A 26,078-nucleotide genomic window follows, 5' to 3' on the forward strand; every position below is an offset into this window, starting at 1 on the left:
CATGTTATATCAAAATAGTTTCATCCGGTTCATTACGTGTTGGGGGTTTGTAAACCTGTTAATGTAATAAATGATTGAATTCAGGCGGCAACATAATCTTCATCGGTCACGCGGCCACGCTGGACATGATGGTGCTGGCGCTGAAGCGGCTGAGCCCGGGCGCGGGCTCCCCGGGGCCGGAGCCGGAGCCGGAGCCGGAGCCCTACACCCTCAACCCGCACCTGCTGCGCGTGCCGTACTGCGCGCTCGGCGCCGTGCGCGACAACCCGTGGCAGGTGGTCTGCCCGCCCTGCCCGCCCTCCATCAACTCCAGCTCCGGCAGGTTCGATTGGAAGATATTGCTAGATTTGTAAATTGTAATATTGTTCAATTAAGTGAAATGTTAGCTGTATCTGAGCATGTTGATCGCACTGAGAATCGTTCGATAGTTAACGCAGGTATATAGTACGAATCTTCACAAATGAGCCTAAGACCCTAATCCGTTAAACAAAAGCCATTGTTTCTTTTGTGCGAGTGGTGGGCTCCCGTGTCTGAGCGCGTGCCAAAGCAACATTCGTTTGAAAAGCGTATCGTGGTGGTTTTAAGGTTCAAATTGAAGTACTATAACATATTTTGGTAATGTAGGACCATCGACCACCTCAATGTAGGCGAGCGCTCATATTATTACATATATTTGAACCTTAAAACCACCATGATACAGCCACTTTTTAAACGTTATTGTTGCTTTGACACGCGCTCAGACACGGTAGCCCACCACTCGCACAAAAGAAACAATGGTTTTTGTTTAACAGATTAGGGTCTTAAGCGTAAAAATCATTTAAGAAAATTCATACTACATGTAACATGGCGTCATTTTCATACACTATGCTTTAATAGAGCTAAACGGTGACACATTCTATAAATACTGTCTTCCCATACGATGCGACGCCTGTGTACATAAACAAACGTAAATGTACATAAAACGTCAACGGAAACAGTCCTTAAAGCTCTTTCCCTCTGACGTCCAGTTTTTTGCTTTTACGGTTTTCTGCAGGATCCCGTTTTAATAGTTGACGTGCTAATATAGTGACGTTCACAGCATTCTGTTTGCTGGATCTAAAAATGGGATCTTGCACAAAACCGTACCCTCAAAAAACTGGTTGTCAGTGGGATAGACCTCTTAGGGTTGCACTGAGCTGACGTGATCGCGTAGCATTTTTCAAGGTGTTTACTTTGATAATGTTGTGGTTTAATGGCGTTTATTTTATGAGAGTTATGGCAATTTCTTTGATCGCAATTATTTGAGATAAATATGTATGGTCAAAGCAAGATGGTTCTGATTATACTAGAAGTCTTTGGAAGTCTCATACAATTTCAAATAATTTCAGTCATACATCAATTTAATTTGTTACGAATAATGTTTTAATACGAAATCTGTAACTTCAACATCAAATTGTAGAGATTAACTTAAAGATCATCGAATTTTATTGGTATTTTTTATAATTAAGTTAACAGGCCCCGTAAATCAAACCATTTAATGAATCGATAAATCTTGAGTATAAAATCATTGTATCAAAACAAAAAGCTAGAGTTCACGAAGGCATGGCACCTGTTAATTTTATCCATACTAATATTATAAATGCGAAAGTCTGTCTGTCTGTGTGTTCCCTCTTCACGCTTAAACCGCTGAATCGATTTAGATGAAATTTGGCATAGAGATAGGTTGAGTCCCTGAGAAGGACATATAGAAATCAGACATAGGAGGGTGGAATTGAGATAATTAATGAAGTGCCTGCTAATTTGTGTGCATAATTTGCTCAAATTGAATAATTGCTATAACAATTTTTCCAGGCGCTATACTTACTTTAGCTGCTGTTACTAAGTCCACGCAGACGAAGTCGCGGGCAAAAGCTAGTAGTTTATCATTTTTTGTAAAACATGTTCATCTTACTGTGATAATTACTCGGAAATGCTTTCCACATTCCTAGAGTTTCAGTGAACGATAGAATTATATTGTTACTTAATTATTTGTAGATATCTAACTTATGGCATAGAATTAAAATAATCTAAGCAATTTTACTGTATAAATACTTTCTCTACTATATTGTTTTTTCACTGAGCATTAATTTAACCCTTTGAAGGCCACGTCTATCTTGCGCGGCGCGTCATCGTGAGCCTTATCGCAATGCACGAAGGTTGGTATTAGGCTGTAGCCGCGCGTCAGTTGACGTCTTTAATTGTCATAGGGTTAAACTTAATTCTCAGTCCACATATTTGCATGCAGTCGATCAATATTATAAAGGGACTTAATAATTATGTCACTGAAGAAATTCATGCAGTGGCCGAAAGGTCCACATCATGGTATAATAATATCAAGGTACTCTCTTCCGAGACTCGCGAACCACGTGACTGACAAGCCTACGTCATCATGCAGGTTCACGATGACGTAGGCTAGTGTCAGTAACGTGGTTCGCGAGTCTCGGAAGAGAGTACCAGGCGGAGTATATTATCATACCATGGTCCACATAGTATTTTATTTCTAGTCTGTGTTGATAGGCAATTATAATTATGGGCATTTTCACTTAAAAGTGTACCATTAACTTTGTTTCGATAATCTATCAACTTTTGGGTTATTTCTACTCAGAATCACGAGGATTTAAACAGAAAAAAATGTGTCCCCATAAAAATGACACTTTTGTAACGCATTTTCACATACCGTTATAAAACTGTCACCCAAAATTTGTATGAAACACCGAGGACACTTTTTTTCTTTGTCTCATTCAATAGTTCTCATTCACTCGTGATTCTGAGTCTAAATAAAGTAGTCTAATAAAAATTGATGGGTTTCCGAAAAAAAGTAAATGGTACAATTTTTTCTGAAAACCCCCTTATAGCATATTTTAATATAGAACCATCAGAGTCAATACAGTTCATGTTTGTACTTTTATAAAATCTTTTGGCTCTGTTGACTCTGTTGTTTGTAAAGCAAACGTCACTGCCAATTTACGTATTGAAATTATTATTCTACCATTGTCCACACCGTTAACTGAGGATTGGTAAACCTTATGGCAAAGATGTAACACATAAGATTAACTAATTACTTAGTACTAGCTAAGAAACACCGTACACCTCTTGTAATAGGGCTGGCTGGTCGAAGTATTTTACAGGTGGCGCCAGCATAGGTTTTCCTGTCAGTTCGAAGAAAAGCGTAAAATTCATGTTTTCTTTGTGGGAATTTTATGGCTTGGATGCTAGCCCTTTAAGCCAAATCTCATAGAAACAAACTATAGACAGGTAGAACCTATGGCGCCATCTACACAAACCTTTAACTAACCCCATTGATGTTAGTAATAAACAAGAACAAACAAAGTTACTTATTAGTTTCAAAATTTAGAATTGCGCATTAAATGGTTGCCGTCCGTATATTTAGCCTATGTACGTCCCACGGCTGGGCACATGCCTCTTCCCATGTGCGAGAGGGTTTGGGCTATAGTCCCCACGCTGGCCCAATGCGGGTTGGGTTTGTATACAACTTTGTTTTTTTATTTTGTTTTATAACTGGTATAGATTATTGAGGACAAACTTTAAATTGCACCGTCTGTGCAATCGCGGCTTCTTGTGGTAGCTCCCATGGCAGAGTTTAAACCCATACGACTTCAATCACGGTACCTGTGCATTATGTACTTCTTATGCCTTATTAGACTGATTAGATTGTTATTAATCATGATTATCAATGTAAGTAAACAATTCAATACACTTAGCCTTAAGAAATGTAAGATTAAATAAATGTCTCATAATTATTAATCGTTTTATTTACACATTGTAAGAAAATCTTAATAATAAATATACATAACAACAAATTCAACAATAAGACAGATTATTTTTCGGATATGTGACTAGATTTCTTGACATTACATTCTAACAGTAAAATATTGCATTACTATAAAATGCTATGTATTAGAAAAATGCTGTTACATGTAAAATGCATTGAATAATCAGGAATTATAGTTTTAAAGATTCGAAAATTGAAATGTAGCGATATTACTCCTCTGGATAGAATATCCAATTTAAAACTTTCTCGTTTTGAACACATATTAAATCATATTTACCTAAAGCGAATTTATTCTGTTACCTTTATTTCTGACGTTGCTAAGCAGACCCCGTAGACAACATGCCAGTCGCTAACGCTCCGTAGCGAACGAAACGCAAATGTCACTGTCACACTTATATGGAAGAGTGATAGAGAGACACAAAGCGATTCGATGGCGAAGCGATAGCGACTGTCACCTTGGCTAGGCCGGCAGGTTACGCGATTAACACGATAGACCCGATATAAATATGTTATAATATGTCCTCTAGATAGAAGTATTCAAACCAGGGCTGTGTATCTTAAAATTTGCTGTGTACGTAGTTATTTTAATCTGACGGTAGAGTAGTCCGTTAGATAACTATATCCGAGATCAAATTAGTAACTGTAAAATCATTAAATACTAAAAACAATTACTGATCAAATCTAGTATAATTCATTTTCTCTGCTAGGATCTCTTCTACAATCTGTTGGATCACTTGCCTGTCCTCGGCTTTGATATCCTCTGGTTTAGTTTTATCATCATATATTTTTCTATCTATAAGTCTAGCTATAACTTCTTCAACTATCTCATCAATGTTTTTATTTGTGGCCGCCGTTTCTGCAATAACTTTAAGATTTTCAGTTACGTCTTGTTCCTGTTCAACTTGATTTTCTGCATCTACTTGAGTTTGTTCTTCAGCGACGGTTTCCTGTAATTCTTCAGGTATATCACCTCTGCCATCTACTTCAACTACATGTTCCTTTGCATCGGGACTGTCACCATAGAGTTCCTCAGCGATCTTTTTGTGTCGTTTCATCAACTCCCTGAGCTTTTCTTTTGCAGATGCCACAACCTCTTTTCGAGTTTCAGATTTTATTTTCGCTATCGCTTTTAGTTTTTTCTCTTTTCTCAAACTTTTCAACTCCTCAATTGCTTTCTTAACCTTTGGCTTTTTAATAATTTCTTCCTTCTCTTCAATTTCTTCAACATTTACCGTGTTGTATATTTCTCTAACAATCTCTTGGACATGTACATCACTTGCATCGTTTGCTGTCTCGTCGTCTGCAGGAGATTCTTCTTCAGTTTCAACAATATTTTCTGATTTAACTATTGGCTCTTCAATTTCAACTGTCTGTTCTTCTTCTTCTTCAACAAATTGTTCTTCATCTAGTAATCCTTCAGATTCAGAACTATCATTATTAGCATATTCTGTTTCCAACTCATTGTACATATTGTCATCTGAAGGGCTACTTAAATCTGGTTCTTCTCGACCACTGCTATCAATACGAACTTTATGACCGTGTGGATATTCACGAAAATCTTTCCTTTGTAGAATAAACAGCGCTGGGCGAGTTTTTATTTTGATCGGAGGTAAAAGTTTATAATTTAGGGAAACTGCAGAAAACGTATCTATACCCTCTAGAACTGTATGCGTATGAGTGAATGATTTAAGGTTTGGTGAATATTTACTCTTAGCTTCTATTAGGAGGTGGGTGTACTCTTGTAATTGTTCTGCGTCGAGAGATTCGTTTTTGCTGTATTGCCAATGGGGGTTGTGGATCTCTGTGAACCTAGTTACGCCGGTCTGTGCTGCCAAATTGCTGATATGTAGGTGGACGTATGGTTCGTTCTTAAGGAGTTTGTGAAATCTGAAAAAAAAATAGGAATGACTAAATCTAGTGTAGAAGAGTGAATCTTGGACTATTTAAGTAATACTAATTATATTGTATATAATATAAATAATACAATTGGTTGTCTCAAATTCTATTAAAAGCATAAATAAAGCAAAATTCGATAAAAGAATGCACCTATATAATCTTGTATTTTGAAGGTTGTCACAATTTTCTAATGTAATTCGGGTTCTAAAGCTATACTGGTAAACTGGTACTTGGGCGTCTTACACGAAAAGCCCCGCCCACTTCATTTGGATCTCGAAATTTACTGTAATAGGGACAAACGAATATTTATTCATTTAGATTCGGAACCTTACCTCGTCATGGCGACCCCGCCCGGGTAGTTGGTCATGGCCACGGACGCAAAGGCGACTGACAGCAGCACATTGCCAACCACTACCACAACGGTGCCCCAGAATAGGAGCTCAAAGATCGGCGCTTTCGTTCGGCGAGTAAATCTTTAAAAAAAACATCCGAGTTAATTTACTTGTATTAATTAAGGTCAATTGCGCCATGTCAAAATCTACCCGTATAGGCTAACTTTAAAACAAATTCTTACTAATTGTAGACCTTATCACATTGATATAAGATTAAATAAAAAGTTAAGGTTGAGACAACATGACAATGTGTCATAATATGAGGACATGACCCATGAATTGCGAAATTTCATTTTTATCAGGAGTTTGATACCTGGGTTTAATATAAACCTAGGACATAAATTCAACATTATACAAATAATAGTCCCATGATTTGTAAACACACGTAGAAAAGTGCCGGGGTGACTTGCACCATCCCCTATCTGGCTATCTACTATTACTAGATACTATTATCTAAGGGCCAGCCTAGGTATAGTACGAATTATCTCAAATGATTTTCGCCCAAACCCTAATTAAACAAAAGTCATTGTTTCTTTTCTCATCAGTGAAAAGGATCACGCCCGTTTAAAAGGCAATTTTAGCGTTCTACTTATATGGTTCAAATTCAGATAACAGCATTCGGAGTAACCACGTTTGGGTACTGTAGGACGACAGGTAAGAATATTCGGAGATAGCAAAAAGTTGTTACTTAAACTTGAGCCCTATGTGCGTAGCACGCTAAAATTGCCTTTAAAACGGGCGTGATCCTTTTCACTTAAAAAATGAGGTAGCCACCGCAGTGCACAAAAGAAACCTTTTGTTTAACGGCGTAGGGTTTGATCGAAAAAAAAAAAAAAACATTAGAGATAATCCATATTATATCTAATAATATAAACAACTTACATATAAGAGCAGGCCGCAGCGGACGCCATATTGAACAGCGGGAACACGTATATAATGAACCGCAGCTCCTTATGCGGTAACATCGAGTACAGCAACACGTAGACAAGTGCCGGAGCGACCAACTGCACCATTCGCTTGTCTAGGTACGCGCCTAGAGGCGCTAGGAGCAAGCTCGGGCCGAGCCCGCGAGGCAGCGCCGAGTATAGGTACCAGAGGAATGGGGAAGTCTGATTACTGGTTAAGGACATGTTTTTTCAAATTTAAGTGTATTGTAACAATGTAAAATTCGTAAAAGCCACTATCATATTGGTATGTGGGTGAATGGAGAATCAACATTTAGAACACTTATATTTCGTGTCGCTAGACTCCCTAGCAAAGAAAAATCATTTTTTTTAAAACATGTTACTTATATTTATAAGTTATAAGTATTATTTAACACATTAAAATTAACAACTTGATCAGATAAAAGTTACATTTTGTATGGTAAAGCGTAATGCAACAGAAAAAAGTTTACTTCCATACAAAAATCAGGGACACACCATTTTTGTATTTTTCTGCTGCGTTACCGTACAAAATGTAACTTTTATCTGATCAAGCTGTTAATTTTAATGTGTTAATTAAATATTTATGTATCTAATAATGCCAGTGTAAACAAAAAAGTCAAAAAAATTACATGGATATTGAAAAACAGTTTTTTTTGCTAGGGAGTCTAAAACACGAAATGAGTGTTCTAAAAATTGATTCACCCATCATGGCGGTAGGCACGTAACTAGTCATAGATAGGTCTCGCTAGACGTCGAATGTTGTGGCGTAAAGATCAACAATATAGGTTCTTCCTAGTACTACAAATTCTCAAAATAATCCTACTTAATTGCAAACCAGTCTACAAAGAGTGACCAGGTTGCCACGGCGACCTCGTTGTAGTTCTACCCACGTTCCTTTTTATGACGCCGCGGTTGACATTGAAGAGATTAAAATAAGACATTAAATTACTTTACCGTCACTGGAAGCTTTATAATTGAGAGTGCATATCTGTTTCCGTCGAATTATCACCAGTCTAGTGCTTTATTTGACTCTTGTTTCCGGCAACAGTGGCGACACCTGGCGGACCGCGCCATTTTTACACCAGGTAAAAGATGTCCGGTGAACTGTTTGTCATTGGCATTCAGTTTCCCGTCGAAACAACAAGTCCGCAGCGAGTCAGGCTCACTGACCCTGCGGCCATTACAATTTAAATTTTAAAAAATGAAATTAAATTGTTACGTGTGATTCCGTAAATCAATACGTTATATTAATTAAAGTGAATTTAAGTGTAAAAAGTGACCACGTCACGTAAGTACCCTGATTTCTAATATTAGTAAAATGAATATGTGGTCATATATTTTAACAGTTTTTCTGTTCGGACCACTACCTACATTTTAAATTATTGTGCCAAATAATTAACCAGTTTACTATAGTGTTTTATTTGCAGATCTTTCTATCCGATTATACTTTTTGTGAGAAATTATACAATCGCTTGCATTTTTGACGAACGCTGAGAGTCAAGACGCAAATTTAAATTTGCCGTTCACTTTGATATTGAAACGAAATTAAAGGAACCTTCGGTCCCTAAGACTCCAGTATTTTATTTAAAATGCTTCTTGACGTTCAACGCTTGGGAAGCGCAGCATGGTCTGAGGGTAGATACTCTGATATATAAAAAATTTACAATCATACTCCAGGTTTCATAGACCTGGAAACAAACGAAGAGGTAAACATGTATGATACTTTACGCCATCTAGCTTATGCTGATAGAATCATATGCAGCTATTACCTACTCCATTTTGAAACAAAAACAGGCGATTCAAGATAGATTTCGTAGTCTTTTATCGTGGGCTAAAAGTATGAAATTTTTCTTATGAATTAAATACTAGTTAATGAGCTCGATTTACAAAAGATTTCCTCTGATCTTCTGCAATTAGTTTGTGGTTACCGCGCCGAAGCTATTGAAATACGCAGAGAGGCCATTACAAGCCAAATTAAACAGCCACTTGTCAAGGCATTAGTAAACCAAATCCCCCCTTGCACAACTAACATTTTTGATGCTGATTCTTTTACTTCACCTCTTGAAAAGGCAGGAGGAGTTTGAAACATGTTTGGCCTCTTAAACATAATGATATTACCAAGGCAAATCAGCCTAACAGCCGCCCCTCGCGGGGGCAAGGCATACAAAAACCTACAATTCCATCGCGTGGAATTCAGTGCAATGCGAGCTCAGGGTACTTTTCCTCGCAAAATACGCATATGCAAACCTGTACCGACGCACCCTCGCGGGGTGTATGTCATTGGCAAAATTGTCAACAACCAAATTACCCTTGGGTCAACCTTCAAAAAACCACCTTGCTTACCACACAAGTGGAAGAGCGTAGTTTCAAAATTGAGGCTCGCGGCCCGGTCGTGGAGGTAAATACTAGAGGATGAGGAAATTCCAGTAGAGGTTACAAAGGCAACCAGAAACGGCAGAAACCATGACTCGGAACCGTTTCAAGTAGGCCGGTAGCGCACTTCCTCATACAGTGGAAGAAAATGGGAGCACCAGTATTTCTGGGGCTCCCATTGTCTCATTTGCTATTGCATTAAAGTTAATACGAGGGTATCGCATACCATTCCTTGCATAACCACTTCTGGTGTATCCCAATTTAAAATCAGGCCTCTTTCATCACACTCCTGTGTCAAAAGAAAATTTCTTCAATTGTGCACTAGAATTAATATTTATTTATTTGCATTGCTATTTTAAGAAATGGATAGTGATCAGTGAATGGGTGAGCTTCGCAAGCATATTGCAGTTGGCAATGTCAACACTCTTTGCCAAGATAATAATTGTTTTAAAAACAAACGTTGCCTCAAAAATTGCTTTCCCTGATAACGAGTCAATCCTGTCAGAGGTTAGTGGTGAATTATATAAATAAATAAATATTTGGGGACAATCTTACACAGATTGACCTAGCACCAAACTAAGCAAAGCTTGTACTATAAGTACTAGGCGACGATATATATACATATATAGAAATATACATACTTATATACATAGAAAACACCCATGATTCAGGATTCTCAGGAACAAATATCTGTGTTCATCATACAAATAAATACCCTTGCCGGGATTCGAACCCGGGACCATCGGCTTCATAGGCAGGGTCACTACCCACTGCAGACCGATCGTCAATATATAGTTAATGATGTCAATGATGCTCCGTGCCCAAAATGAAGGCTCAAGGCATTCTAAGTGTAGCACTAACCGTCACCAAGCTTCATTTCTCCTCTTTTCCTTTTATCGGACGGATCAGCTCGACCAATTTTCAACTTGAAAGCGCTAAACGGTTTATATACTGGTCGAACCGTTTCACCACATAAACATTCATCGGATACCCGACTTCCTCAACCAAATGACGGGGTGTGCAGGTATATGCCATAATAATCATAATATACTTCCACGTTCCACGTCCAAGTCTCACGTTGCACGCACGTACGCCAAGTGTATTTTCTATACTGACAAAATTGACAAAAACGTTGTCAATACTGACAAATTGGGTAGCTCAGACCTTGCGGCAACAATGGAATGTCAGAATTGTAGTTTACCTAGACGATTTTCTGATTGTCCATCAAAATGCCATACTACTAGATCATGTCAAAATCTTTATTCGAACCCTCATAAGTATCGATGGTAAGTAAATTTCACCCTGCCAGACCCATCGAACACATCGTTCCTAATACCGCAAAGTGTGTCGAGCGATTAAATTGGTGGGTATAAAGTTGACAGGCGTCAACAACTCTACATCACCCTCCCCACCAATTTTCTAAAACCGATGTCCGGGTCGCAGTTGAACGACCTAGCTCTTTCGGGAGCTTCGGAACCTTCATTGCAATCAGAAAGAAATGTTAGCTATCCTTCATGTTCTTCAAGGTTACGCTCACCTGTTGCATCACAGTTTGATGCCTATACAATGCGACAACAGGACGGCCGTAACCCGTCTAATGAAAGAAGGGGGATCGAAATCGTTAGCCCTGGTAAACATAACCCATCGGACTTTAGATCTTCTAGATCAAAATCAAATACACTTTAGCATACATTATCTACCGGGGAAGTACAATTGTCAAGCCGATCAATTATCGCGTCGTCACCTACCGCCGGAATGGCACTTACTACCGGCTTGCGTGGATACAGTTTTTGCGAAGTGGGAAATACCGGTGGTGGATCTATTCGCCTCGGCAACAGCCCACATGGTACACAATATTATGTATCCCGAGACCTGAAAGACCCTCAAGCGATGTACCACGCATTCAGTATTCCGTGGAACTATCCACTCGCGTGGGTATTCCCACCACCTTTTCTGATGTCAATAGTCCTCGCTCACTTGAACCAATCGACCGGGATATTTCTGGTAATGATGCCTTGCTAGGGAAAAAATGTTCTGGCGGGCAGATCTCAAAGCCCGAGCGCTAGCAAGGCCGCTTACTCTGAGACACCTGCGGAAGAATCTCAATCTCATCGACACGTCGACAGGGTTACCACCTCCCTAAGTCGAGGAAATGATTCTCGAGGTTTGGAAGTATACTCTGTATAAGTATACTCTGAGGCGCTAGTCATGGAGCTCAGATCAATTATCATTGCTTAACAATTCTTGCAGAAAAATGACTTTAAGAACTTACAAGAAAGCTTGAGCTTGGCAACGTTGGATTTCTTTGGCATGTACAAATATATATATAAACTAGCACAATTTTTATCGGATTTACATCAAATAAATAAATTATCAGTATAATACCATACTTTTACACAAGTCAGTCGTTTCTACATTGTGTAACACTGAAACATCAAGTTGTTTGAGTTCACATGTTCTGATAAAACATATTCTTAAGTCGATTTCCTTAACATGTCCTAAAACGACTAAACCCCCATTTTGGGATGTTGATTAACTGATATTTCTTTAACAATGCTTTCCAAATAATGCGTCATACGGCCACTTTACTACTTCTGTGCTCTGGTAGGCGCATACATAATTTAACCTTGCTTACGATTGACCATGACAACTGTATAAGATCAGATAAATGTATCATTTTTTGGCCACAGTTTGGCTCAAAAATAGACTAGTAATTACAGGCAGTCAGGTTGGAAACTATTAGCAAATACGAGTAATAGTATGCTAAATCTCCCTTTTTTGGATAGAAAGAACCATATCACTTGTAAATGACAGACGTAATGCTGCTAAATAAATCATTTAATTTGTTCATGACAAGTGTCAAGAATCGGCCGCAGCCAGCCTCACGGACGATCATTGCTAATTAGATAAAAACTTTGTTTAAAGAAGCGAACATAGCAGCTGCCCAAGGTAGTATTAGATCAGCTGCAGCTTCAAAAAGTTGGTGGGAAAATCATTCCCTTGATGACATTATGGCTCGTGGAAACTGGCAATCAGCTAACACATTTCCAGCGATTTTACAGGAGACAGGTAGCAAGAACAAGTATTTCTTCTACAAATGTCACACAATTGTTTAATTCTGTATAGGTATTACGATCATTGATTTATATAATATAGTAATAGTAAAGTAAATTTGATTTCTCAGGCGCTGTGCCTGGTTGCAATCATTGTACCTGATCGTTCAGGCAAGATTATACAATTAAAAGAAGTACATAAATAAATTATAATAAGGAATAACTATAAATCATTACATTTGAAGTACTAAGTGTAAAATTATCTGTTCGAAGAATAAAATAATTGAAATCGATATTTCAGTATCATATATTTCAGTCATCATAAATTCAGATACTAATCAATCACATTGGCGCTATAATACATTAGAATTAATCTAATAAGGGGCGACACCAGGCGATAACAAACAGGTCTCAATTATAAAGCTTCCAGTGACGGTAAAGTAATTTAATAGCAGCGTTTTACCTGAAATAAAACGCATATTAAAATACTTACCTCACTGGAAGCTTTCATTTAATTTCTGCCTGGTGAAATTGAGCCAATGACAAACAGTTCACCGGACATCTTTTACCTGGTGTAAAAATGGCGCGGTCCGCCAGGTGTCGCCACTGTTGCCGGAAACAAGAGTCAAATAAAGCACTAGACTGGTGATAATTCGACGGAAACAGATATGCTCTCTCAATTATAAAGCTTCCAGTGAGGTAAGTATTTTAATATGCGTTTTATTTCAGGTAAAACGCTGCTAGTAACAAAGAATGAGGGCTACCTCGTTTAATTTCGCCGCTAGGGGCGCTAGTGTAGATGGAGGTCTTTCAAAATGTCAAATGCCTAGAACTTTTGGGGGTTTCAAGCTTTTTTATCGGGAATTTTCACTTCTTATTCATAAGTAAGTGTGGTAAATCTTTGTTCATCTTTGAATAATCATGGTAAACAATAAATATAGCTCAATAAATGTTGGTAGTTTAAAAAAAACGGTCAAGTGCGAGTCGGACTCGCGCACCGAGGGTTCCGTACTTTTTAGTATTTGTTGTTATAGCGGCAACAGAAATACATCATCTGTGAAAATTTCAACTGTCTAGCTATCACGGCTGATGAGATACAGCCTGGTGACAGACGGACAGCGGAGTCTTAGTAATAGGGTCCCGTTTTTACCCTAACTAAAATATATGCAAAATTAAACAGGTTAAAAAAATGGCACATTCAGACGTTAAAATACCTTTGTGTATTTGTTTGTATGTATTGATTTTATAAAATTATAGCATAGCAGAATTTTGAGATCTGTTTTTCTGGACCTACACTACAGTGGCACCAACTGGTGAGCACAAAAATTGTAGCTGTTAAATAAATAAGGACATTTTTCATTGTAACCGGGATGTTTACATTTCCACTCAAAGATCCACATGTTTGTTGAAAAGGATACACCCCAATCGGAGCTCTTGTTCAACACGGTGTTGTACCAGAACACCTCGGCCTCGGGCCACAGCAGCCGCCCCCAGAACACGGAGTCCACCACCACGGTCAGCGCCACCAGGCCCGCGCCGGCCGGTAACACTATTTTGAGCAACCTGGGTAATTTTATTAATATTTAATTGGAATGGAAGAGAGGATGTTTTTTGAGGAGAAAAGAGGATGGGTTGGAGTTACATTTGCTTCATGAAGTAATTGAAATTAGAAAATATCGCAATGTCAGTGACAAGAAACAAGAAAAATCATTAGGTATTGTTAGTGTTGAGTCTGCAGAGTGAAAACCCTATGTTAAAAGTAATGAATCAAGATTAATTGAGGCAGGATTCAGGCAGCTAGAATTTGTTGATACATTCTTTCGCCTTTGTTGTCTTACCTGAATCTAATACCATAACTTCCAATTAATTTGATGTATCAAAAAATGTATATCAAAGAAAACTCTTGATATTATTTATGAAGACTCTGTACCCAAGGGTTGTCTGGAAAAGATCACTTTTAGCGATAAGACTGCCTGTTGTTATCTAGTCTTGAACTTGTATTTCATTTTCTGTGTATTTTTTAACTTTATGGTGCACATAATATTGTCTTCGGTTACCGCGATAGTTACTCATGAAATAAAACTATGAAAACGGATTATATCGCGTATATTGAATTTATAATACATCCCGACGTTTCGAACTCTTTACAGCGTTCGTGGTCAACGGGTGACGTCGGGATGTATTATAAATTCAATATACGCGATATAATCCGTTTTCATAGTTTTATTTTATGGTGCACAATTAAAAAAAATACTTACACTTCAGCTTCACACCTTCATTTATAATGATTAAATGATGTAAAAAAAATACTATAAATGGATTGGAGTAACTTACGTTTTGATGTCAATCTTCTTAAAGTACACATCAATGATGAGGAACAGTCCAAAAAGCACCGCCAGCTCGGACCTGAAGATGATCATGCTGGCCCCCGCTGATATCAGGAACTGCTTGTGCTTGCCTAATATCCATCCTTCAAAGGCTAGCAACACTACAAAATAAAACCTTTATTCAATATGAGGCTATATTAAATTTATGAGTTTTGAATGATTCACGGTTAGTTTCACTAGACTTATACAAAAGGTAATCACGTCTATATCCCGGTCAATATAAGTCTAGTATATTAAATTTGTTTAATTTGAAAGACTATTTAATATTAGCAATAAATGGTGTTTTTTGCATAAAGTTTGATCTATTAGGAAATGAATGCTCAAAAAAAGTTATAGAGGGAAATGCTTTGAACACAATTTTTGACTTCGTTAGCTTTGTTTGGGGACTAGTTAGGAGGTGAACATATCAAAAGTCCAAGGGGGTTTTAAGGTTCCATTTTCGGTTTTTCGATTGTATCTCGGAAACTATGCGTCTGAGCACCATGGCCACTTATACAAAATGAAAAGCTCTTTCATTTGATATGTAGAATGATATAGTTTGAAAAACTTTATTTTTTAATTTTCTCGTTTACCCCCCAAAAGTGGCCCCCATGTTTCAAATTCATTTGTTTACGTTACATGTCTGTCTTTGGGTCACAAACTTACATATGTATACCAAATTTCAACTTAATTGGTCCAGTAATTTCGGAAAAAATAGGCTGTGACAGACAGACAGACACATGCACGAGTCATCCTATAAGGTTCCGTTTTTTCCTTTTGAGGTACGGAACCCTAAAAATAGACAAATATTTCAGACTATCTCCTTGGCAATACTATGAATCTTCTATTTGATTTTCTCCCTACAAAAAATAACTCCCAGAGTAAGTTTTTGTTGGAAAGCATTCATTCGTATCACTCAATAGCATGCCATTTTAAAAGTAAATACTTTAGAATAAAGAAATCAATCTTTGATAAAATATTGTTTACAAACTAATTTTGCCATTTTGTTTTACAACAATATGGAATCTTACGGTGGACCAATGACATAGTACAGGTTGCGGGGAAAGACTGGATGTACAATGCCAAACATAGATATTTATGGAAGAAATGGGAGGAGGCCTTTACCCAAACGGGATCCATACCCCAAGAAAGGAGAAAAATTAACAGAAACAACAACACCTTAAAAACCTATTTTAACCAAATTTAAAAACTGAAATAGAAACTAAATAATTGAAAAGAGTGGAAACAAAGAGGCTATAATAACCTTGGGTGCGAAACTCAACCATACTAGGACTGAATTCGGTTGGTAAAGTTTTATGCAATACTAATGGAATTAAGCCTAGGGCCTGCATTGTTTTTGGCAAGAACATTGACTTTCTACCTGTTCCAGAGTTATGCACAGACGACCTGGTAGCAGCGTATGTAAATCTCAAGGGATGGAGCGGGCAGAGAATTATACTCTGCTCGGCATACCTCCCTGGAGACAGGAACGACCCCTCTGCGGATCTCACAGCCGTGGCCGAGTACGCCCGCAGACACAACGCAGAAATGCTGGTGGGATGTGACGCTAACGCCCATCACACCAACTGGGGAAGCACCGACATCAATGATAGGGGTGAGTTACTACATGACTTTCTTCTATGCAATAACTTCCAAATTCTAAACATGGGATGTACACCTACCTTTGTCACTAGGGTCAGGAAGGAGGTTTTAGACTTGACTTTTGCATCTTCAAATCTAGCCAGGCACATTCAGAACTGGAGGGTAAGTGATGCGGAATCGTTGTCAGATCATAAGCACATCTGTTTTAATATAGCTTTTTCTCTCAGCGTTCAAACGGTCACCTTCAGGGATCCCCGGAGGACGGACTGGGAAGGCTACAGGAGCAGCCTAGAAAGTAATCTGGAATCCGCAGCGAAGGTAATCAAAACGCGGGAGAGTTTAGAACTTGCGGTGGAGGTGGTCTCAAATGGCATTGTAAGTGCCTTTGAAGAAAACTGTGCTCCCAAGTTCAAATCAACCAAACGTGTGGTCCCATGGTGGAACTCCAACCTCAGGAGGCTCAGGGACAAAACACGCAAGTTATTCAATAGGGCTAAGAGGACACAGGAGTGGGAGGTCTATCGGAAAGCCCTAAATGAATACAGTAAAGAGATTAGGAAAGCTAAGAGAGCGTCATGGAGGAGGTTCTGCGAGGAAATTGAAAATACGCCTCAAGGAGCGAGACTTCACAGGATACTCTCCAAAGCTAGAAGTAATCAAGTAGGCCTTCTCAGGAGGCATGATGGCTCCTTCACTGCTAGTGAGATGGAGACTTTGGAGCTCTTGGCTGAAACTCACTTTCCGGGGGCAGGACAGTCACACGAGCCCCAGCTGGTCAGAGGCCTGCATAGGCCTCGCCCAGAGGACTGGAGGCAGGCTGCCCTCGTCATAAGACCTGGGATAGTGAGGTGGGCTATAAACTCCTTTAAACCTTACAAGACGTGCGGCCTGGACGGAGTAAGCCCTGTGCTAATGCAGCGAGGAGCTGAAGTCCTAATCCCGCATTTGGTCAGGATCTTCAGAGCTAGTTATGCCTGGGGACACCTACCGGAGCAGTGGAACATGGTTAAGGTATTATTTATACCGAAGGCTGGGAGGAAGGATTACGCTTTAGCCAAGTCCTTCAGACCCATCAGCCTCTCCTCGTTCCTCCTTAAAACCTTGGAAAAGGTAATTGATAAGTATATCAGGGAGAGCTGTCTTCTAAACAAACCCATACACGACACCCAACACGCTTACCGTAGGGGCAGATCTACAGAGACTGCCCTGCTGGAGCTGGTTGACAGAGTGGAAAGGGCTTTGGAAGACAAAGACATAGCCCTGTCGGCCTTCCTAGATATTGAGGGCGCTTTTGATAATACACCCACTCGGACACTGGTGGAAGGGCTCAGGGCCAAGGAGGTGGACGGCACCACTATCCGCTGGGTGCAAAGCATGCTCTCAAGCAGAATGGTTAGGCTAGACTTGCTTAACACTACACTGGAAGTGGCCACTGTGAGAGGCTGCCCGCAGGGGGGTGTCCTATCTCCCTTGCTCTGGACTCTCGCGGTGGATGGACTTCTGCATAAGATGGCGGAGCTCCGAATCGACACTCAGGGGTACGCAGACGACCTTGTTGTGACGGTGAGGGGCAACTGTCAAAGTACTTTATCAGACCTTATGCAGAGGGCTCTCAACACCATAAATACATGGTGCAGAGATAATGAATTGTCTATCAATGCGGACAAGACAATTATAGTTCCATTCACGAACAAGCGGAAACTAGACAAACTTAAGCCGCTTGTCATGAATGGTAAAACTATTCCGTTCTCAACAGAGGTCAAATATCTGGGGGTAACACTGGACCAGAAACTGACCTGGAACAAGCATGTGGACGGAACTATACAAAAGGCTAGATCAGCCTTGGCAATATGCTGTCGTTTAGCAGGCAACCGATGGGGTCTAAAACCCAAGATTGCCTTGTGGCTGTACACGGCTATAGTGAGGCCGATAGTGTCTTACGCCTCCGTAGCATGGTACAGAAAAACGACGCAGAAGGCAACAGTGACGAGGCTTGGCAGCCTGCAAAGAACTGCCTGTGTCATCGTCACTGGAGCCATGTCATCCTCCCCGACGGCAGCCCTAGAGGCCATACTAAATCTACTGCCCCTTCACCTGCATCTGGAATTGGAGGCGAGATCTAGTATGCTTAGAATAGCGGGCGCGAGGAGAGGTAATTGGTTATCGCAAACTCTGAGACTGTTTAAGGAATCAGTGTACGATATTCCTGTTCTTGGGATGCCGTCCGACACTATGGCACCCAAATTTTGTCCACTCAAACTCTACTCAGTGGAACTCCCCAAAAGGGAGGACTGGTCAAACAGTCAAATTAAGTGGAAAGAAGGAAGCCTGAGGTGGTACACTGATGGCTCCAAATCCGGATCTGAAGTAGGCTGCGGAGTATATGGTGAAGCGCCCAGGAAAAGCATCAGCTTAAACCTAGGGTGTTTTTGCTCTATATTCCAGGCAGAGGTATACGCCATTATTGAATGTGCGTCAATGAATCTGCAAAGCAACTACGGCAACCATACTATCTATATCCATTCGGATAGCCAGGCGGCACTCTTAGCCCTAACCTCTGATGTCACCACATCGAGGCTGGTTGAGAACTGAAGGCAATTATTGAACAACCTTGGAGCCAGGAACAAGGTTGTTCTACGTTGGGTCCCGGGCATGCGGGTATCCTTGGAAACGAAAAGGCCGACGAACTCGCGCGAGCAGGGGCTAAGGGGAAGAACTACAGTCCTGAGCCGTTTTGTGGGATTCCCAGAAGCCTAACGCGGCTCACCCTAAAGACCTACTGTCACTATTATTATTATTATTTGGGGCGTTGTGGGCCTTTGAGTGTCACGTCGACCAAACAGTGATCTATTGTGACGGCCCTTTAAAGCTCATTACTAATGCCCGTTGAATCCAGAAAATTCCAGATTCTTTGGGCCGTAATGTTCTGTACCTCATAGGGTTGCAGTACGTGCCGCCCTAAGTAGGTACTTCTTTTTGACATTAGTGGTCCACAGGAACAGAGAATGTGCATTGCAGTCTCCTCTGACTCCTGGCAGAACCTGCATGTCGGATCTTGTATCTTTCCTATTTGAAACATGTGTTTGTTCAACTTGCAGTGTCCAGTCAGTATTCTAGTCACCGCGCAGGTTTTGTGTCTTTTGAGCCCTAGAAGCTCCTTAGCAACTTTGCTGTTGAATCCTTTAATTAGAGCTTTCGAGTGTTTTTGTCCTTTGACGAACTTCCACCAATCGATTGCTCTCGTTTTTTCTAAGTTGCTGAGCAGAGAATATGCATCCCGTTTTGTGGTTCCACAGAACGGTTCTGGGCCGACCAGGGTTGTGTCTGCGCCCTTTCTAGCAAGTTCGTCCGCTTCTTCATTTCCGTTAATGTCGGAGTGCCCTGGTACCCATCTAAGTATGACTTTGTTGGAGTTAGCCAGTGCATTTAGGTTGTTTTTACAGTTCTGGACTAGTTTTGAGTTTGACTCAAGTGAATCTAGTGCCAGCAGAGCAGCCTGGCTGTCTGAGTTGATGTAGATATGTTGGTGTCTTAGGTTTTTATCCAGGTTGATCTCCGCACATTTGTTGATGGCGAAGACTTCTGCCTGGAAGATTGAGGCCTGTGTGCCCATGCTGACGCTAGCTCTGAGCTTAGGTCTTTCACCATAGATCCCACATCCTACATCATTGCCTTTCTTGGAACCATCTGTGTACCAAATATGGCTTCCCTCCTCAAAGTACATTTGGCCGTTGGTCCATTTGTCTCTAGGAGGTATTTCTACTGAGAACAGTTTGATAAATTGACATTCTGTGTGCGTGTCATCAGTGGGCATGCTAAGGGTTTTATTTGCAAAAACCCAGGCCTTCAGCTTGGTTAGTGCTTGAGAGCGCCATTTTGGCCTGTTTAGCGTGCATATTCTGTAGACGCACTGCTTGGCCTCCTTTTGCACCTGCAAGTGGAGTGGTAAAATGTCCAGCAGTGCATCGAGGGCCGCCCCCGGTGTCGAGGAGAAGGCGCCTGTTACTGTTAAACAAGCCATGCGTTGCAGGCTGTTTAGAGTATCTATTGCCGTCTTTTGGCTGGTTTTGTTACACCAGACTGCGGAGGCGTAGGTTATAATGGGCCTCACTACCGCTGTGTATAACCACATAGCAATTTTGGGTCTTATACCCCATCTTGCTCCTGCCATTCGACAGCATGACCACATGGCCATTTTCGCTTTTTGTATAATTTTCCTCAGGTGAGCGTTCCAAGTTAACTTTTGGTCGAAAGTGACCCCTAGATACTTGACCTCTTCTGAGAACGGTATTATTTGTCCATTAAGTCTTGGTTCTGTAAGCTTTTCAAGCTTCCGTTTTCTTGTAAATGGTACTATTACCGTCTTACTCGGATTAATGGACAGGTCATTTTCTCTACACCATTTGAATATTGTGTTTAGAGCTCCTTGCATTAGGTTGGATATAGTGTGGAGGCAAGGGCCTTTGACAATGACTACAAGGTCGTCGGCATATCCTTGTGTGTCATAGTCTTGGCCTGACATAATTGCAAGAAGTTGGTCCACTGCTAGGGTCCATAATAGTGGGGATAGAACGCCTCCTTGTGGGCACCCTTTTGTGGTATAAAATTCATGCTCTATAGTATTGAGGGTCAGAGTGGCTACTCTGTTCGAGAGCATGCTATGTACCCATCTGGTGGTGGTTTCGTCTACTCCCTTTGATTTCATACCATTAAGTATGGTCTCTGTGGGCGTATTATCGAAAGCACCCTCGACGTCAAGGAACGCACATAGAGCGGTTTGCTTTTCCTCTAGGGTTTTCTGCACCTTGTCAACCAGGTCGAGTAGGGCAGTCTCCGTAGATTTCCCCTTTTGGTAAGCATGTTGGTTTACACTTAGTGGTCTATCCACCAGATATTTCGCTCTAATGTGCTGATCAATGATTCTTTCCATCGTTTTGAGTAGGAACGATGTTAGACTAATAGGTCTGAAGGATTTAGGTTGTGAATAGTCCTTTTTCCCTGCTTTCGGTATGAAGCGTACCTTGACCCTAGTCCATTGATCTGGTATAATTCCCCACGCAAAACTTGCTCGGAATATTCTGGCCAGATGCGGGAGGAGGAGGTCCTGTCCTTGCTGTAAAAGTGCTGGAAACACTCCGTCTTCTCCTGCCGATTTAAATGGTTTAAATTTTTCCAATGCCCATTTAATTTTGTTTGGTCTAAAGATATTAGTTGCCAAATTCCAGTCGATATTGCGTGCCCTGTGGATTTGATTATTCCTTTGGGCGCATAACTGTGTGTTACTGGTTGTGTACGAACCGGGGAAGTGGGTGCCTCTGAGCAAGTCTAGAGTTTCCTCTTCTGTGCTCGTAAAAGTGCCATCTGGTCTTTTAAGAAGGCCGAGATAGTTGGTCGGTGTCTTGGAAAGTATTTTGTGAATTCGCGCTCCTTTGTGAGTTTGGGCAATCTCTTCACAGAACCTTCTCCATGACCTCCTTTTTGCCTTCCTGATTTGTTTATTATATTCAGTCAACGCTCTACCATACCTTTCCCACTCATTCGGCGTGGTCGAGTGATTGAATATGCGACGTGTAGACCTACGGAGGTTTTCTAGCCTTTTGTTCCACCACGTCGTTGTGTTAGTAGTTTTTGCCTCTTTCAAAGGACAGCTTTGTTCGTAGGCCCTAAGTATGCCTTCAGATAATAGATTAACTGTCAGGTTGAGAGAGTCTGGTGTTTTGACATATTTTGGTACATCCTTTAGACGATTTTCCAGGTCAGCCTTATAGGCTTCCCATGACGTTTCTTTTGGATTTCTACGCGTTAGTGGTTCCCTATCTAGAGAGTCCTTAACACTGAACAAAATATGTCTGTGGTCCGACATTGAATTTTCGCTGCTGACACGCCAGTTGGCTAGGCAGCTTGCCGCCTTTTCAGTAGCGAAGGTTATATCTAATACTTCTTGCCTAGCTCTAGTTACGAAGGTGGGCGTGTTGCCCTTATTCAACAAGTGCAGACAATTGGTAAAGATAAATTGGGATAGTAACTCACCCCTTTTGTTGATTCCAGTGCTCCCCCAGATGGTGTGGTGGGCGTTGGCATCACAACCCACAATAAGTTCCGCCTTTTGTGCCTGAGCGTACTCTAGCACTTTAGTCAGTTCTTCTGTGGGGTCTTGCTTCTCTCTGGGCAGGTAGGCGGAGCAGACTATTACCTTCAGTGCTCCTCTCCCTTTGAGATCGACGTAGGCAGCTACTATATCTTCACTGCATAGCTCTGTAACAGGCAAGAGGTTAATATTTTTGTTAAATACGATGCAGGCTCTCGGTTTAGCTCCTTTTTCGTAGATTAGTACCTTTCCTGCTCTGTTGAGTCCTGTTGCCATGGACTTGGTGTTTATCCATGGTTCTTGTATGAGGGCGATGTCCAGGCCATTTTCGCCAAAAAGCTTCTCTACGACCGCTGTGGCCGCTATGGCGTGGTGGAGATTGGCCTGAAGGAACATCACCCCCCTACCCCTGGTAGCGTCTTTTTTATTTGCCACGGCGGTGGGCACTGCCGTGCCCTTGGTGGCCTCCTCCGTTCCCTCTACCCCTTGGGCGGTTTTTGCCCCTGTAGCCTCCCCTGTTGGCGAGAAACCGCTGCAACCCCGGAGGTCCTGGAGTGGGATTGGAAGTGGAAGGAGCCGCACGCTTTGGACCTGAAGGCACCTTTCGGGCGGGTGTTTGGGTTAGGGTGGTGGGAGGGGCAGGGTTTGCAGGCTGCGGTGTTGGGTTTTGGGTGGGTTGCGTTTCGGGCTGTTGGGTCTTAGGTTGGCCCTTTAGCCGAAACTGGACCTCCCGGAAACCTAGGTTTGCCTTTAGGTCCTTTTTTTTAAGATTCTCCACCGACACGTCGTCCAGAGACAGGGTTACCAAAACCCCACCCTTCTCGACTTTGGTGTGGAGAGTCTTCCATAACTCTGTGTGCAGCCCCTGGTTCTGCGCATAGAGTAGAGATAGCGACTGCTTGACCATGGAGTCGTCTATCTCAGGAATGAACACCATCCCTATATTAGGCTTAGGAAGCTCATTTTCAGGGATGACCCCGAGGTTGGCTTCCGGCCATGGTTTTAGGGTTGGTGTTACTTCCTCAAGCCAGGCTTTGGATCTTTGGTCACTGCATGTAATGAGTAACCAACCTGGCTTGTATGCATAACCCTTGAACTTTGGTCCCTCATCCATCTCCAGAGTCGCAATCTTTTGCAAGATGGTATTGCATAGGGACCCCAACTGCGCGACGTTCATCGGCTTGGAGTCCTTGATTCCGACCCGGACCTGGCTAAGGACCTCGTTAAAGGGTTGTAGAGGTTGGGGTTGGGTTGGGGGGCTCTCACTCACCTTTGGGTTCTTGCTGGCGTTCCCCTGCGGTGATTTTTCCTCCGAGCGCGGCCGTTTGGCCGATTTCGGCTCGGGTTTGGAGTGTGAGGACCCGAACTTGTATCCCAACTTTTTAAGTTCCGCGAAGCTCTTTGCGGACAGTCGTAGCGCCTCCTCGTGCGCAACTCCTAGTCCTCTAAGAGCTTTGTAGCGGCCCTTCGCAGAGCCCGTCAATTTCTTGACGGACTTACGTGTGTCAGGGTTGGGAGCCTCCGTTGGGATGTTTGGGCAATGAATATCGCTCCTTTCATCCGTGTCGACGCTCTCCACTCCCTCCATGGCTTGCTCTGATGTTTGGGCAGAGTTTTCCGCACCTACCATCAGGGGCATTAGTTCCTGGCATAGGTCTTCCAGGGTACCTTCAGTTTTATTATTAACGTTCTCCATACAAATCCCACGAGAAGCTAGGGAAAAATGTGGTCGGTTCCAGCAGAGCCCCGCTTGCCGGAACAAGGCAAAATACTCCTCGAGGTTGCCCGGTATCGAGGGTCATCGTTAGCGGCTGAGCTTCCCCTCAGCCACGCATCTCTCGGCACGATTGTTCCACCTTAGATTGGGGATTTTTTAAAGAGGTTGTCTCCTCTTGGAGTGGAGTAGGAGAAGTGGTGTGAAAGGAAGCCTGGGGTTTGCATTCCGGGTCCCAAATGTGCGGAGGATCGTTCCGCACATTCAGGCTCCGGACTGCAAAAACTACTGTCACTACAAAACCATTCAACTCTGGAGGGAGAAACCAGGGTTGAACCATTCCAAAGCGCTTATCAAGGCCTTCAGCAAAAAGGCGTCTTCGAGCGCCTTGGCGCTGCCTAGGAACCAACTGCGCAACTTGGTCAGGGTGCTTACCGGGCACTGCGGCCTAAATAAGCACATGCACACTATGGGGAAACGTGACATGGGGCGGTGCAGACTCTGTATGGAGGCAGAGGAGACGCCCCTACACATCCTCACAGAGTGCCCCTGCCTAATGCGCACTCGTGACTTGATCCTGGGTGGACATATATTGCGCCCGGAGGAGTTAAAGTCTCTCGAAACCAAAAAGATCCTGCAGCTGTTTGAAGTTGCAGGTTTGGATCGAGAGTTGTAGTAGGTGGCGATCACAATAGATCAGAGAAGGTCGCAGTGATACATAGGCTCTGGAGCCTTACATAGCCCCTAGAAAAAGAAGAAGAAGAAGAAGAGGCTATAATAATAATAATAATGGAATCTTAATATAATAGAATTGTTTTTACTTACCAAGGGGTAATGCTAGAATATTAGGTAGTGGACGGCTCATGTAAAACATGAAGTGGTACTGAGTGACTGTTATTAAAGTGAACCACCAAGCAAACGTGTTCCCAAACTGTTTCTGCAGCGTGTTCCTCAGCCGCGTCCATGCTCCGATCACAGTCAATGCTAATACTAGACGCACTGAAATCAAAATAATAAATATAAACAAAATCTACTTACTTTAAATAAATAGCATAGTATATTATTGCGAGTATATCGTAATATGTGTGTGATTAATAGTACGTGTGTAGAATAAAGTCTTACCAACATACTGCATCCAAAACTTATTTATCCCAAACAGATGAAAAATTGCGGCCATAGGCGCCGATAGAGCCGAAATAATAAGCGGCCCGACGAATGTACGCGGCACCACTCCCGGGAACTCATTGTGGTCGTACTGGAGCAAGTTATTAAAATATTACACAATTGTAAGTATGCCACTAAAGAATCCAAAATTAGATTTTCTTCAATACCTGTGAGAGGTTATGTCGATGATATAAAATATCGTGAAATGCTTGTATATTAAAACTTTCTTCGACTTTTGTAAATGGGCAGAGTAAGACATGTAAGCTAGCAATGACATAAAGCAATCGAGCCATATTTTATTAAACTAAAATCCAAAAATAATCAACCCATAGCGCACAACTGAAACGTCAACTTCTTGATGTTGTTGACAGATTTAATGACAGAAGTAATGCGTTCAGAAATACGAACATGACATATGTATAAAATAAGATAGAAACACCGAAATGCAAAACTCATCAATAATTTTATAAAACACAATGTGAGAACTACAATATTTATATACATTAGTTTTTTAAATCACATAGTAATTTCAATTTAATATCGCGTGCTCCTAGTGAGTATTGTATTCTTGGCTCTCAATGGCTCTCATGTAACATTTTCTGAACGAAAAAACAATAGGTTAAGTTAAGTTTTGTTAATGCAAGTTTTGGTTCATTAAACCTTTTTGTAAAGAAGCATAGTAATGTATAAAGT

General features: G+C 41.4%; 3 protein-coding genes across 6 annotated transcripts in view; 1 reads left to right on the plus strand and 2 right to left on the minus strand.

The window, feature by feature from the left end:
* Positions 1–3,779, plus strand: part of LOC134748604 (ecdysteroid-phosphate phosphatase) — a 30,960-nt gene extending 27,181 nt beyond the window's left edge. For all 4 annotated transcript variants that reach the window (XM_063683398.1, XM_063683396.1, XM_063683397.1 and 1 more), the window contains one exon: positions 85–3,779. In XM_063683398.1, coding sequence (XP_063539468.1) covers positions 85–353 — 269 coding nt within the window. In that variant the 3' untranslated portion in view covers positions 354–3,779. The remainder of the gene's footprint in view (positions 1–84) is intronic.
* Positions 3,774–25,756, minus strand: LOC134748601 (dol-P-Man:Man(7)GlcNAc(2)-PP-Dol alpha-1,6-mannosyltransferase). Its single transcript, XM_063683393.1, has 8 exons — positions 25,553–25,756; positions 25,344–25,476; positions 25,047–25,220; positions 14,786–14,939; positions 13,870–14,014; positions 6,982–7,208; positions 6,040–6,180; positions 3,774–5,698 (listed from the first exon to the last, which is right to left on the minus strand). Exons 1-8 carry the CDS (start codon positions 25,676–25,678, stop codon positions 4,480–4,482), a joined length of 2,319 nt encoding a protein of 772 aa, XP_063539463.1. The 5' UTR covers positions 25,679–25,756; the 3' UTR covers positions 3,774–4,479.
* Positions 21,783–24,415, minus strand: LOC134748576 (uncharacterized). The gene is made up of 2 exons (XM_063683369.1): positions 22,754–24,415; positions 21,783–22,674 (listed from the first exon to the last, which is right to left on the minus strand). The coding sequence occupies exon 1, from the start codon at positions 24,201–24,203 to the stop codon at positions 22,932–22,934; it is 1,272 nt and encodes a 423-aa protein (XP_063539439.1). The 5' UTR covers positions 24,204–24,415; the 3' UTR covers positions 21,783–22,674; positions 22,754–22,931.
* Positions 25,757–26,078: the final 322 nt, after the last annotated feature.

The sequence above is a fragment of the Cydia strobilella genome, chromosome 16, assembly GCF_947568885.1.
Source record: "Cydia strobilella chromosome 16, ilCydStro3.1, whole genome shotgun sequence".
Taxonomy (NCBI): domain Eukaryota; kingdom Metazoa; phylum Arthropoda; class Insecta; order Lepidoptera; family Tortricidae; genus Cydia; species Cydia strobilella.

Excerpts from the sequence above, each read along its gene's own strand:
- LOC134748576 (XM_063683369.1), bottom strand. The coding sequence starts at position 24,203 with ATGGAGAACGTTAATAATAAAACTGAAGGTACCCTGGAAGACCTATGC.
- LOC134748601 (XM_063683393.1), bottom strand. The coding sequence starts at position 25,678 with ATGGCTCGATTGCTTTATGTCATTGCTAGCTTACATGTCTTACTCTGC. Across the intron at positions 14,015-14,785 it reads AAGAAGATTGACATCAAAAC|GTTGCTCAAAATAGTGTTAC; the intron begins GTAAGTTACTCC and ends AAAATTACCCAG. Across the intron at positions 7,209-13,869 it reads ACAAGAGCTCCGATTGGGGT|ACTTCCCCATTCCTCTGGTA; the intron begins GTATCCTTTTCA and ends ACCAGTAATCAG.